This window comes from Delphinus delphis, chromosome 6 (assembly GCF_949987515.2).
Source record: "Delphinus delphis chromosome 6, mDelDel1.2, whole genome shotgun sequence".
NCBI lineage: Eukaryota > Metazoa > Chordata > Mammalia > Artiodactyla > Delphinidae > Delphinus > Delphinus delphis.
The window spans coordinates 99,399,883-99,412,773 of NC_082688.1; the positions used below are offsets into that span (position 1 = coordinate 99,399,883).

At 37.6% G+C, this 12,891-nt stretch overlaps 1 protein-coding gene across 4 annotated transcripts in view; it reads left to right on the plus strand.

The window, feature by feature from the left end:
* The window catches only part of PPP3CC (protein phosphatase 3 catalytic subunit gamma), a 93,590-nt gene continuing 80,699 nt past the window's right edge, over nucleotides 1-12,891 (plus strand). The window contains exon 1 of one of the 4 annotated variants that reach the window (XM_060015143.1): nucleotides 1-386. In XM_060015143.1, the coding sequence (XP_059871126.1) occupies nucleotides 338-386 (49 nt within the window). In that variant the 5' untranslated portion in view covers nucleotides 1-337. The remainder of the gene's footprint in view (nucleotides 387-12,891) is intronic. The other 3 variants (XM_060015145.1, XM_060015144.1, XM_060015146.1) reach the window with 3 other exon arrangements.

The following is a 12,891-nucleotide window of genomic DNA, read 5'->3' on the forward strand; positions in this document are numbered from 1 at the left end:
GCCGGGAAGTTAGGAGGGCGTCGAGCGGGAACGCGCACGCGCGCGCACGCGGGGGCGGGCCGCGCGCAGCCGCGGCCGCTGGGGTTGCCTCCCTCGACTGCGGTCGCGGGCGCTCGCGAGTCCGCGCCTCAGGAGGGAGCGGCCGGTGGGCCCGCATCCTGTCCGTGGGGTTCGAGGCTGGGCTGCCGCGGCCGCCTCCTTCTGGTGCCTGGGCCGCCCTGAGGAGCCGGGCCGGGGCACGGCTGACTGACCGGCCCCGGGGAGCCGAGACCGCTGGAGGCGAAGGCGGAGGCGCACGTCTGGCGGTCTCCTGGACCGGGAGGAGGCCGAGGGGACCATGTCCGGGAGGAACCTCCACCTCTCCACCACCGAACGCGTCATCAAAGGTGCCAAGCGGGCCGGGCCTTCCAGTCGACCAGCGGCAAACGGCCCTCGGCCGGGCGAAGGCTCGGGGCCGGAGGGAGGGAGCCGAGGACAGGAGGCAGGAGGGCGGCGGGATCCCTGGCGGCGCCCATCCCGGAGGAGGACCTGGAGGGGGTGTGGGAGACGGGAGGCCGGGATCTCCACCGGGGCTCCCCCGCGGGGGCGCCGGGCGTTTTCTGTTGCACCTGGACCAGTAGCTAGCTGGAGATTGCTTATTTATCTCCCGTAGTGTCGGATTTCCAGGCAGGGTGGCGATCTCTTCTCCCACCACCCCCAAAGAGTCTGGATCCACATATTTTTTAAAAGAAACGATTCCTCTTTTCTAGGCTCTTACCTGGGGGAAACCATCTAGGGTGATGTGGGTAGGGAGTTGAGTAGACCCTTCCAAGTCAGATCTTTCTGCCGCTCCTCTTCTGTAGGATCAGATCTTTCTTGCCTCTTCCCCACCCTTTTTTTAAGGATGGATACCACGTACCTTTTAGCCCACTTTCTTCAGATCATCACAAGTCACTGCTGTTAGTAAAAGAAACAATATAGTGAAATAAATGCAAATAAATTCATATTGTGATATTTGAAAGGGATCTACAGATCTCTTGACATGATTTTTGGTGTTTTATTTTCCTTTTGGCCATAGAGACTTGGAGAATGATGTTCCCTGTTTCAGATGTCCAAAATAAACTAAAGTGTTCCTTACTAATACATACAGGGTTTTACATTGTAGTTGTTTCTGCCCTTAAACTAAGAATAGTGGTTTAAATATAACCACTAATTTATGTGCCTCTTTTGTTCAGACATAAGACAAGTACAACTCTTCTGAGTTTTAATACTCGGTTTGAAAGCACTATTTTGTAAGAAGGGAATATACCGAGACCAGGTGTGTTAGTGACCTCTGAATAAAGGGGTTAATTGTAAGTGGGGAAAACTATTAAAATACTTTTATTTTTTCATTCTGGTAATTAGAAGGAGAAAGGAAACCAGGATTGGTGACAAGAAAACTTTTTTTTTAAGTGGAGAAAAATTATTGAATGTTCAATGAAGGGAGAGAATTTTAGTGTATAACTTAGGTGTTTTTTTTCCCCTAAAAAATTCAGCATCATAAATGTTGATTGCCTGCAATATGTAATTTTAGTGTGTAATGTAGTTTTCCCCCCAAAAAAGTCATCATCATAAGTGTTGATCATAAATGTTAATTATCTACACTATATAATATTTACTAAATGTAATGAGGTTTTTGAGATTTATCTACTCAGCATTTGTGTGGTATCATTAGGGATTTAAGAGAATTGTTCATAGAACTGACAGCCCTTTAACTGCTAAATTCTTTTGACCATTTTAATGTCAGTCTTTATAGTATATAACCCATGAAGAGTATATAACCCTCTCTTAAGATTCAGAATCTACTAAACATAATCTTTTTTGATAAATCAAGGTCATCATTATGTACATTAATTTCTGTCCTATGCAGTTAATATGGCTGGTGCATTCTACTGTATAAGGGTGTTGGCAGTTTCCTCCTGTGCTGAAATGACTCCTCACTGCTATACCAGTTTAGTGCTTTTGTCTGTTCTTAGTTTATCTGCTGCAGTACTGCTCTCTATCTGTCAAAATATGCCCTTCTAATCTGCCACTTCTAAGCTGAAGTAGGCAGGGAAACCAGATAAACCAGAATAGTGTGTCAAGTCAGAATAAATAGGATCTGAGTGAAGCTTAGTGGTGGTAGTCCTCAGACCTTCGTGAATCTCAAATTCTGATCGCCATTGTAGTATGTAATTTCTACCATAACGTGCCGTAAGATATCAAGGAAATTTTTAAATGACCCTTTCAGACCCTTAAATATAGAAGGAAAGTAAAACAATATGTAGCTAAAATGCAGGTGCTGGCTTATTGCTAGGCATGCCCACAGTTAAGTGAATACCCTCATAGTCTATATGATTTAAATTTGTTTTTTGGTGAAATTTTATAAATTACTGCATGTTATTATAAGATTACCCTTAAAAAAATGAAACATAAATGATTTCAAGCCCTTAGAATGGGTGGATTTGTCTCATATATAAAAACTTTAGTATAAGAACTTGAACACAGCAATTTTGGCTTCCTGGTGACTTACGTTGCTTTTTTTTTCTGGGTTTTCCTGAGTTTGAAATATTGAGGTTTATTCTAAGAAAGTAAGGTGTCACTGTATATATAGCTAAGGTCCGGTTGTACTGTACTGGGTTCTAAATCCTGATCTAATATTATCTTTTCTGGCCAGAGTTGTTTGCATTTATTCACAGCTGGAAATCTTTTTCAGAGGTGAGACCACACCCCAGTTATTCTTGGTTTTGTCATTTCCTGTTAACTTTAAATTCTGCTTAATTGTTTTGCTTGAGCAAATCTTGGAGAAGAGTGGGTGGGTGGGAGTGATTTGTATTTTGTGTCTTTTAAATAGCAGCCTTCCTAAAATGAAGGACTAGATTGGAGGTTTTACTCCTACTTCTCGGGCTTACTTGTGACCTTGCCTTTTTTTTTTAACCTTGCCTTTTTACTTAAACTCTCTCTTTTTTTGCTTCAATAATCTCATCTGCAAAATAGGGTTAATAATACCTTCTTTGTCAAACATCTCAGCCACGCAAATGACATAATGGATGTGAAAAGCTTAAGACAAGGTAGTATTATGAAACATGATAGTAGTGTGAGAATAAATCAGCTGCTTCATAAGTGGATAATAGAGAAATCATTAACATTCAAAAAATATCAGAATCGGAAAGCATATGAAATTATAAGTTAGGAAACTGTTCCCAGTCAGGAAAATACCTCTTCTACAATATAAAGGATATCTGGGTGGAATCCCATGGATAACAGCATACAAACCAATAATACAGTCTGTCTAGTACTTCTCTGGCAGCTGGTTTCTTCTCTAGCAGTTGAAGGTATTTATTTTGTGTTTAAAAATATAAACATTCTTATGATTTCACTCATTTATTAAATGTTTATGGAGAGCCATCTGTAATGTATTCCCAATTGGTGCTCATTTGCTGCTTCTTTGTTTTAAAAATTAAAATTTGTATGAGCCTCCAGAACAGTCCATATACACTGGGGGCAACACTACTCGTATCTGGAGCAGAAAACGAGAAACCCAGATAACTGCATTTTGAAAATCTTTCAGCTTGATTTTTTTTTCTGGTTTCCAAGTTTCTTTTCCTGTTTGAAGGAATTTTTTTTCTTTGACAGTGATTTTTATAAAAAGTTTATTCCTGTAAGCTGAATCTTTTCAGAAACAGCAAGGAAATTTCACTAGGCATTACATAACAAATATAGAGAATCCATTGTCTGAGTTTGCTCTTTGGTGGCCGAAGGGGTTTTAACAGAAGTCAGACTTCTTCTTTTTTTTTTTTTTTAATCATTGAATTGTGCACTTTATTTATTTATTTATTTTTACTATTTAAAAATCTTTATTCAAATCAGATCTATGCTTATTATTTACATTATCTTTCATTTAGGTTTAAAATATAATATCCATCTGTAGTTTAAATCATACTTTTAGCCCTTTACAAAATACGAAGTTAAAGTTGTTATAGTTTAAAACTGAATAGAATTGGGGACATTAGATTTTTAAATGAAAATGAAAAATTATGATACATTAGAACATACATGTACACATACTACTAGACAAAGAGTGGTAGAACAAGATAAAATATAGTAATTTTCTATTTTTTCTTGTGGCTATTTTCTATATATTATAAAGCACATACTTTTAATAAGTATTAAAATAAAACTTTCAATTAATAAATCAAATGCCAAATGAAGGATTACAAGAAAAAAATTTTCCTGAACTTTTCACTTACTTAAACTACATGTTTTCCTAGGTTAGAAATTATCCATATTTAGAATATCTTAAAGTATAGATACATTTGATCCCCACATGTTAAACACTGTACAACTGGAAGTTCTCAAAAAAGAGGTAAAGAAAAAGAAAGAAATGGTACTCTCAATTTAGCTTCCCAAGAGTTAGACGGATGCCCACAGTCTATGCTTAGTTGTCTATATATGAAACAGCAATGTTCACACCCCTCTTACTCTTTGTTTATATCCTTGACTTTGTTATGATTTATATTACCTTTCCGTTTTCTTTCAAGAATGGAAACATCTGACTGCGATCTATCTTCTTTATTAAAATATAAATATTTTCTAGAATATGGACAGATAAGTTTTAATGACAAACAGCAAAATACAGCAACCAATATTCAATAGGTATTCTGCCACTTAGTGGAGTTTTTCAAGAAAGCAGTTCAGTACACCTTCTCAACTTACAAATGTATGTGCACTTTATTTTTATTTATTTTAAAAATAAATTTATTTTATTTATTTATTTTTGGCTGTGTTGGGTCTTTGTTGCTGTGCGTGGGCTTTCTCTAGTTGTGGTGAGCGGGGGCTACTCTTTGTTGTGGTACGCGGGCATCTCATTGCGGTGGCTTCTCTTGTTGCAGAGCACGGACTCTAGGCACGCTGGCTCAGTAGTTGTGGCTCGCGGGCCCTAGAGCGCGGGCTTGGTAGTTGTGGCGCACGGGCTTAGTTGCTCTGCGCGCGGCATGCGGGAACTTCCCGGGCCAGGGCTCAAACCCATGTTCCCTGCATTGGCAGGGGGATTCTTAACCACTGCACCACTAGGGAAGCTCCAGACTTCTTTCCAGGAGGATACTGATAGAGTTCTCCCATTCTCTTGGAATTCAAATGTAGAATGTACTGCCATTTGTAGCACAGCATTGAAGGCTGCTGGTTCTTTGATATCCTGGCAGTGGGAACAGTGTGGCTATAGCTTTCTTAAAAAATTTTACTGAGAGTAGTATGGACAGAAATGGCTATTTCCACAAGTATATTCTGAACCCCATTTCAGCCTCTGGTACCTATACCTCATTTATTTCCCCTCTGTCCCCTCTCTCCGTTTTTCATATTATGAGAATGGATTTACCAAGAATTAAAAAAATTTTTTTTCTTTTAAATGTAAGCTTAACCCTGCTAATTATAAAATTTGAAAGGCAAAAGGGAAGAAAACAAAGGCTTCATATTCCTTCCTTCCAGAAACTACTCTTAATACTTTTCATTACTATACTTTCATTAATACTTTTCAATACAGTTGACCCTTGAACAATACAGGTTTGAACTGTGGGCCCATTTATACGTGGATTTTTTTTCAATAGTAAATACTACAGTACTACATGATCCGAGGATGGTTGAATCTAAGGATGTGGAACCACGCATAGGGAGGAACTTTGGGTATGGGGGAACCACCCGTGTATATACAGAGGGCTGATTGTAAGATGTACTTGGATTTTCTATTGTGTGGAAGGTTAGCACGTCTAACCACCTCTTTATTCAAGGGTCAACTGTATTTCCATCTACTGGTATATTTTAAATTAAAAGGAAAATGGATGACATATATTAAACCTTTTATTATTCAAATATCTCATATTATTTTAACATAAATGTTGTAATTTTACCTAAATTCTTTCATATTGGTTTCAATCAGCATGAAAATGATTTGAAAGTGCTTGTATTCATTTTTTTTTTTTTTTTTTCTCGGTACGCGGGCCTCTCACTGTTGTGGCCTCTCCCATCGCAGAGCACAGGCTCCGGACGCACAGGCTCAGCGGCCATGGCTCACGGGCCTAGCCGCTCCGCGGCATGTGGGATCTTCCCGGACCAGGGCACGAACCCGTGTCCCCTGCATCGGCAGGCGGCCTCTCAGCCACTGCGCCACCAGGGAAGCCCTGTATTCATATTTTGGTCCTTTATATTTTCAGTCATTTGATACAATGCCAACCCAGAAGAAACATTTTCAAGTATAAATATTCGATGTGAGCAAGTCATATAGCACACATCTGTTGAATTTGTTAACATTATTTAAGTTGTACTTAGTTTACCATTGTAATTAACAACTGCCAAACTATAATAGTTATTTTTTAATTTTTTTTGGTGTATACATTTCTCTTTTTTTTTTTTTTTACATCTTTATTGGAGTATAATTGCTTTACAATGGTGTGTTAGTTTCTGCTTTATAAGAAAGTGAATCAGCTATACATACACATATATCCCTGTATCTCTTCCCTCTTGCAGCTCCCTCCCTCCCACCCTCCCTATCCCACCCCTCTAGGTGGTCACAGAGCACCGAGCTGGTCTCCCTGTGCTATGCGGCTGCTTCCCACTAGCTATCTATTTTACGTTTGGTAGTGTATATATGTCCATGCCACTCTCTTACTTTGTCCCACCTTACCCTTCCCTCTCCCCATGTCCTCAAGTCCATTCTCTAGTAGGTCTGTGTCTTTATTCCTGTCCTGCCCCTAGGTTCTGCATGACCTTTTTTTTTTTTTTTTTAGATTCCATATATATGTGTTAGCATACGGTATTTGTTTTTCTCTTTCTGACTTACTTCACTCTGTATGACAGACTCTAGGTCCATCCACCTCACTACAAACAACTCAATTTCATTTCTTTTTATGGCTGAGTAATATTCCATTGTATGTATGTGCCACATCTTCTTTATCCATTCATCTGTCGATGGACACTTAGGTTGGTTCCATGTCCTGGCTATTGTAAATAGAGCTGCAGTGAACATTGTGGTGCATGACTCTTTTTGAATTATGGTTTTCTCAGGGTATATGCCCAGTAGTGGGATTGCTGGGTCGTATGGTAGTTCTATTTGCAGTTTTTTAAGGAACCTCCATACTGTTCTCCATAGTGGCTGTATCAATTTACATTCCCACCAACAGTGCAAGAGGGTTCCCTTTTCTCCACACCCTCTCCAGCATTTATTGTTTCTAGATTTTTTGATGATGGCCATTCTGACTGGTGTGAGATGATATCTCATTGTACAAACTATAATATTTAAACACTGGAAATTGATGCTCTTTGAGATTCACACCTCTGAGTGAAAGTCTCAAACCTCAGAAAGGACATCTTAATTTAAACACTTTTTTTTTTCCAAGCAGGAATAAGGTGTTCTTTTTTACCCGTGTGATAATGGTTGTGATTGAAGCCTTATGTATATCAGACATTTGGTAATAAAGCTTTCTTCCGTTAAGTAACATTATCACATTTTACTGTAAAATTAAAAAAAAAAAGCTATCGGATTATTGGAGAGACAAGTGCTAAGGACTCATTACTTAAAGTGAATTAAAGAATTAACACAGGGGACTATATTCAATATCCTGTGATAAACTATAATGGAAAAGAATATGAAAAAGAATATATATATGTATAACTGAGTCACTTTGCTGTACAGCAGAAATTAAACACAACATTGTAAATCAACTATACTTCAATAAAATTTTTTTAAAAAGAATTAATTAAAACACTTTTCCTAAGCAGTATTTGATAATAGAGTATTTTTCCATTAAAGTGACATTTTGGGGAAAAGCTAATTTTTAGACATACGTCTATGAGAGACAGAATTATTCAGCTAATTCTCATATTTGTGGTCATTTCAGAGCTTTGCTGCTACTAATGGCAATAAAGAGGTGTCTTTTAATCTTTTCATCCTTTGGTGCAATCATTAATAGAATATAACACTCTGTTTTAAGTTTTCATGTTAAATTTTAGCTTCATTTGAAATTGCAAAACTGAGGTCTAAAAATTTCAACCTAACCTAAGTGATATCTGACTTAGTTATCTTTATAGTCTACCTAATTATTCAGATGTATGCAGAGAGAACTTTTAGTTTCCTATATTCAGTTTTATTTTGTTGGCAAACTAGATTTTTATCATGAAATCTTTTAGTTTCTTGAGTCTTTGTTTATTATTAGAAGAGGGTATAACTTGGTAATTAGGCTCTCTAGACTGGGTGACAGAAAAATATGCTATATTAGCTGGCCAAGGGAATGTGTATCTTTGGTGATCATTATTAGATTTATTGAATACTAAGAATTCATGATGTTTTTGTGCAGTGTCTAGACAATGTCAGCCCAAGAGAGTGAAATTCTGAATGAAGTAAACACTAGGAGATAATTTAAGAATTCATTCAAGAATTGCCAATGGAATCCTTGCTAAAAATGTTTAACTTGTATCTAGTTATAGTAAATGATATGGGACTTTCTACAAGACAAATGGTCTGAACTCTTCAAAAGTGTCAAAATGATAACAGTAAACATCAATTTTAATGGTAGAATTCTGTGGCTGTCCAATAGATCTTATAACAATGGCAACAGTGTTCTCCACACTGTCCAATAGAGTAGGCACTAGTCAAATGTGACTACTGATCAGTTGAAATGTGGCTAATGGTATTGCAGAGCTACATTTTTAATTTTACTTAAAAAAATGTCAAAGTGATGAAAAAGTAAAAAGGCAAGAGGACTATTCTAGATGAGAGAAGATGAAAGAGAAATGACAGTCAAGTACAGTGCCAAGCCTGGATTGGGAAAATAAAAAAAGTCATAGAGGACATTTTGGGGACAACTGGGGAAATTTGAATATGGAGTATATATTAGATATAGTATATCAATGGGAAATGTCTTGGGTGTGTGATATGGTATTGTGGTTATAAAGGACAATGTTCTTATTCTTAGGCAATACCTGATGAAGTATTTAGGTTGAAATGTCATGATGTCTGCAATTTGTTTTCAAATGGTTCTGGAAAAAAAAAATGTACTTGTTAAGAGAGAAAGCAAAAGTGGCAAAATGTTTACCATGGTGAATATGGGTAAAGAGCAAATGGATATTCATTTTACTATTCTTTCACTTTTTGATAGGATTTCAGTTTTTCAAAATATAAAGTTGAGAGAAAAAGGAGTGCAGTTAAGAAATGCCTCACATAACCAGACTCAGGAAAGGCACTATCATATTTGAGGATTCAGTGGTGTCTTAGTGAAGGCAAGCTAAAGAGAAGAACATGAGTTTTAAAGTATATTATAGCTGATGTGGCGTGAAGACAACTTGCTTAGTAGGAAAAGAGGTTGTTGTAACTACATGATGGGTCTTGGAAGAACATGCAGAAGTAAGGATGGAGAAAGCAAGTATACTTGACTAAGGACTTGAGAGGGTGGTTAAACTAGAAGTGTCAGAGAATGGGAAGAGGTTAAATGAAGCAAAGGAGAAGGAAGAGGAATAGCTGAAATCTATCAGTGATCAGTTGACAGTGATCCCATTTAGGAGATAGCAAGATTATTTTGATGGCTATATGTTAAAAACAAACAAACAACTGAGGCTTAGTTGGCTTATAAATGTAATCCAAAATTATGGAAAATGCAAACATTACCCAAACAGATACAGTGACAGACTTGTTCTTGTTTTTTGGAGAGATTCAAGTGAGTAAGGCGGTAGAGGGATAAAATAAATATTAAAAAGCACTAATAAGGAGAGAAGATGGAAAGGATTTCCTAAGTATATTTCCCATCCCTGTTAATCATACCACTTACCCATTTAGTCACTGGCTCACATGACAAGCCTGGGAGTCAGGCCAGACTCTCCTATCCCTTTCACTTCATATCCCGTTCTACCAGAATCAGTTCTCTGGACTTCTGGTTTCTGCATAAACTTCTGCTTCATCTCCCTCTCTTACTTCTTGCTTGTATTATTGCAGTAGCCACTTGCTAGGGCTCTTTAATCTAATCTCCATGCTGCCATCATGATCTTTGGATAATATAAAGGATCATTCTTGTGCTTGAAATCCTTCATGAACGTTTCCAGCCCGTAGGATAAACTCTAACTTTGTTGATGTAGAAGTTCCTTCGTGCTAAACCTCTAACCTTGTGTTAGTTCCTCCTCGTTTCACACCCCCATTCCCAAACTTACTTTCCTACTTCTTGTGGTTCCCCAGAATGCCATGTCATGTTGTATCTGTGAATGGGCTCTTTGCCTTACTTCTCTGAAGAATCTTGTCCCCCAGCTTGACTAGCTCCTATCTATCTTTCAAGATTTAGCCAAGAGGACATCTGAGAAGCTTTTTCCCCTTTACTAGGAGGTTGTATGAGTAATGGTTTTAGAACATGGGCTTTGAAGTCAGGTGAAGCTGGATTCAAATTCTGCCTCTTTTTGGTATCTGTGTGACCTTGGACAAATCACTTAACTTTGTTTTACCTCCGTTTCCCTATTTGAGGGAGAGGGATAATAAAACTTAGCTTGCAGGATAGTTGTAAGGATGAAATAAACTCCACAAAGTACAGTGACAGGCACATAGTAAGTGGTCAGTACATGTTAGCTGCTATCATCATCAGAAGAAGAATTAGATATTGCCTCCCGTGTGCTCCCATGAGCAGTCTTATTGCTTTACAAATTTCTTTAAATATTTTTATTTTATTTTATTTATCTGGCCGCACTGTGGAGTATGTGGGATCTTAGTTCCCCCACCAGGGATCAAACCCACGCTCCCTGCGTTGGAAGCGTGGAGTCTTAACCACTGGACCTCCAAAGAAGTCCAAGAACTGTGTGTTCTTAATGTTGAATACAGTGCCTAGCACATAGGCGCTTAGTAATTGTTTAAGTGAAAGCATTAAAAGCTTATTTTATTGAAGACGGTGTAGGAAAGAGCACAGGCGCTGCTAATTACTAGTTGTGTGACTTTTGTCATTTGTTTTCCTTGCTTCAAGTTTAAAATGGGAGATTACAGTACCTACCTCAGAATTTAAAGATTGTATTTCATATTGTACAATATTATGTAGAGTGCTTAGCATAGTGCCCATAGTGGGTGCTTAATAAATGTTAGCTGTTCTTTATTAAATGAATTCTTCTTGAATCTTGGTGAGATCTGACAGCAGGTCTGTTTGACTTTAAGTGGCATATGTGCAATGGTAGTTTAACAGTGTTATATTTTATATTTTCCAACCTTAATCTCCTTAGCTTTTGAAAGGACGTAAACATAAAATCCTTAATAAAAATGGTGAACATTTCCTTTTCTATAGTATAGATAGAATTTTGGAAATCATGTATTCAGAAACAGATATTTGATGAGTTCCCACTACAAGCAACACATTTGTGGTTATACTCAGAAGCTTAAATACTGTCTTGAAAAGTCCTCAGTATAGCATATGATAACTTCCCAAAAATGTGACAGAAAATTAGAACTCTGGAGCTTCCTATGACTAATAACCACCGGGAAGAGCAGATGACTAAACCGTAGACTATATCTCGTAAGAAATGTTTGCTCCTTCACTCTATAAATTGATAATCCTTTCAGGTTTAAACTTTAATGTTTGATCAGTGGCCTAAAGAGGTAAGACTTAATTTGTGTTTTTTTGTGTGTATGCCTAGGTACATTTTATTCTTGTGGCCTAAGGCTTTGTGGAAGTTTAAAAATAAAATAAGATAGTTTTAATGAATGGCCAGAGTAATAACGGTAATTGGTGGATTTATTCATGAAAGCAAGTTAGTTGTTTTTTACTATTGTGCATTGTTTTATTGAACACATATGATCACTATAAAGTTATTGTTTCTGTCAGACTAGTGAGTTCTGTGACTATCAAAGAACAGAGGGAATAATCTGAAAGAGCTATTTCAGATTATTGAAATAAAATTATTTGTTCTGATCAGTTATGAAAGGACCTGAAAGGTACATATGACTTTCACTAATAATATCTAATATAACCTCTTAAGCAGTGTTTAACTGGTTCATGATTGGAAACGCAGGTGAGTAGATTAGGAAATAAGTCTGCAAAAGTAGGGCAGGCTTGCTGGCTTAAAATAGGAATGAAAGCAGGGTTATTTGGAGTGAACAGAGATAGCTATTTAGGTAAATCCTAGTGTCCCGTGAGGATAAGACCACACAGTAATCTAAAAATAATAGCTTATAGGCCAATAACTTTTAAGGGTTATCTTTTATACTTACTGTAGGATTAAAGTGGTTGTCACCAATGTGGTCTTTCTCTTTAATGCAGTTCTGCATCAGATGTTAGGTGTATGAAAATATGTGTCATTTATGTATTGGATGTATATTGAAGCAGTATACTGAATTGAATTGAATTTGACCATGGAAAGGCTGCAGAATTTCTTCAGTGTACTTTAGGAACTTAGTTTTAAAAATTTATTAAATTTTTATTTTGATAATTATAGATTCACAGGATATTGCAGAGAAAGGTACAGGAAGGTCCTATACATCCTCCCCTAGGTCTGTTCCACAATGTCAGTGTCCCACACTACCACAGTACTATACAAAAATCAAGAAATTGACATTGGCACTATCCAGATAGCTTATTCAAGTTTCACCAGTTATACATGGACTTGTGTGTGTGTGTGTGTGTGTGTGTGTGTGTAGCTCTGTGCAATTTCACATGTGTATAACTACCACCACAATCAAGATACTCAACTGTATCATCACCACAAGACTCTTGTGTTACTACCCCTTTGTAGCCACACCCATCCCCTTCAGAAACTCATTTTTATAGTTTGGTTATTGTTTTGAATCATGTGCAAACCTAATTTGATTAGGGTTTTTGCTTCTGAGTTGGAAGCATTGTAAAGTAATCTTTATTGCAATACAGGTAGTCTAACAGCAACTGACTCATG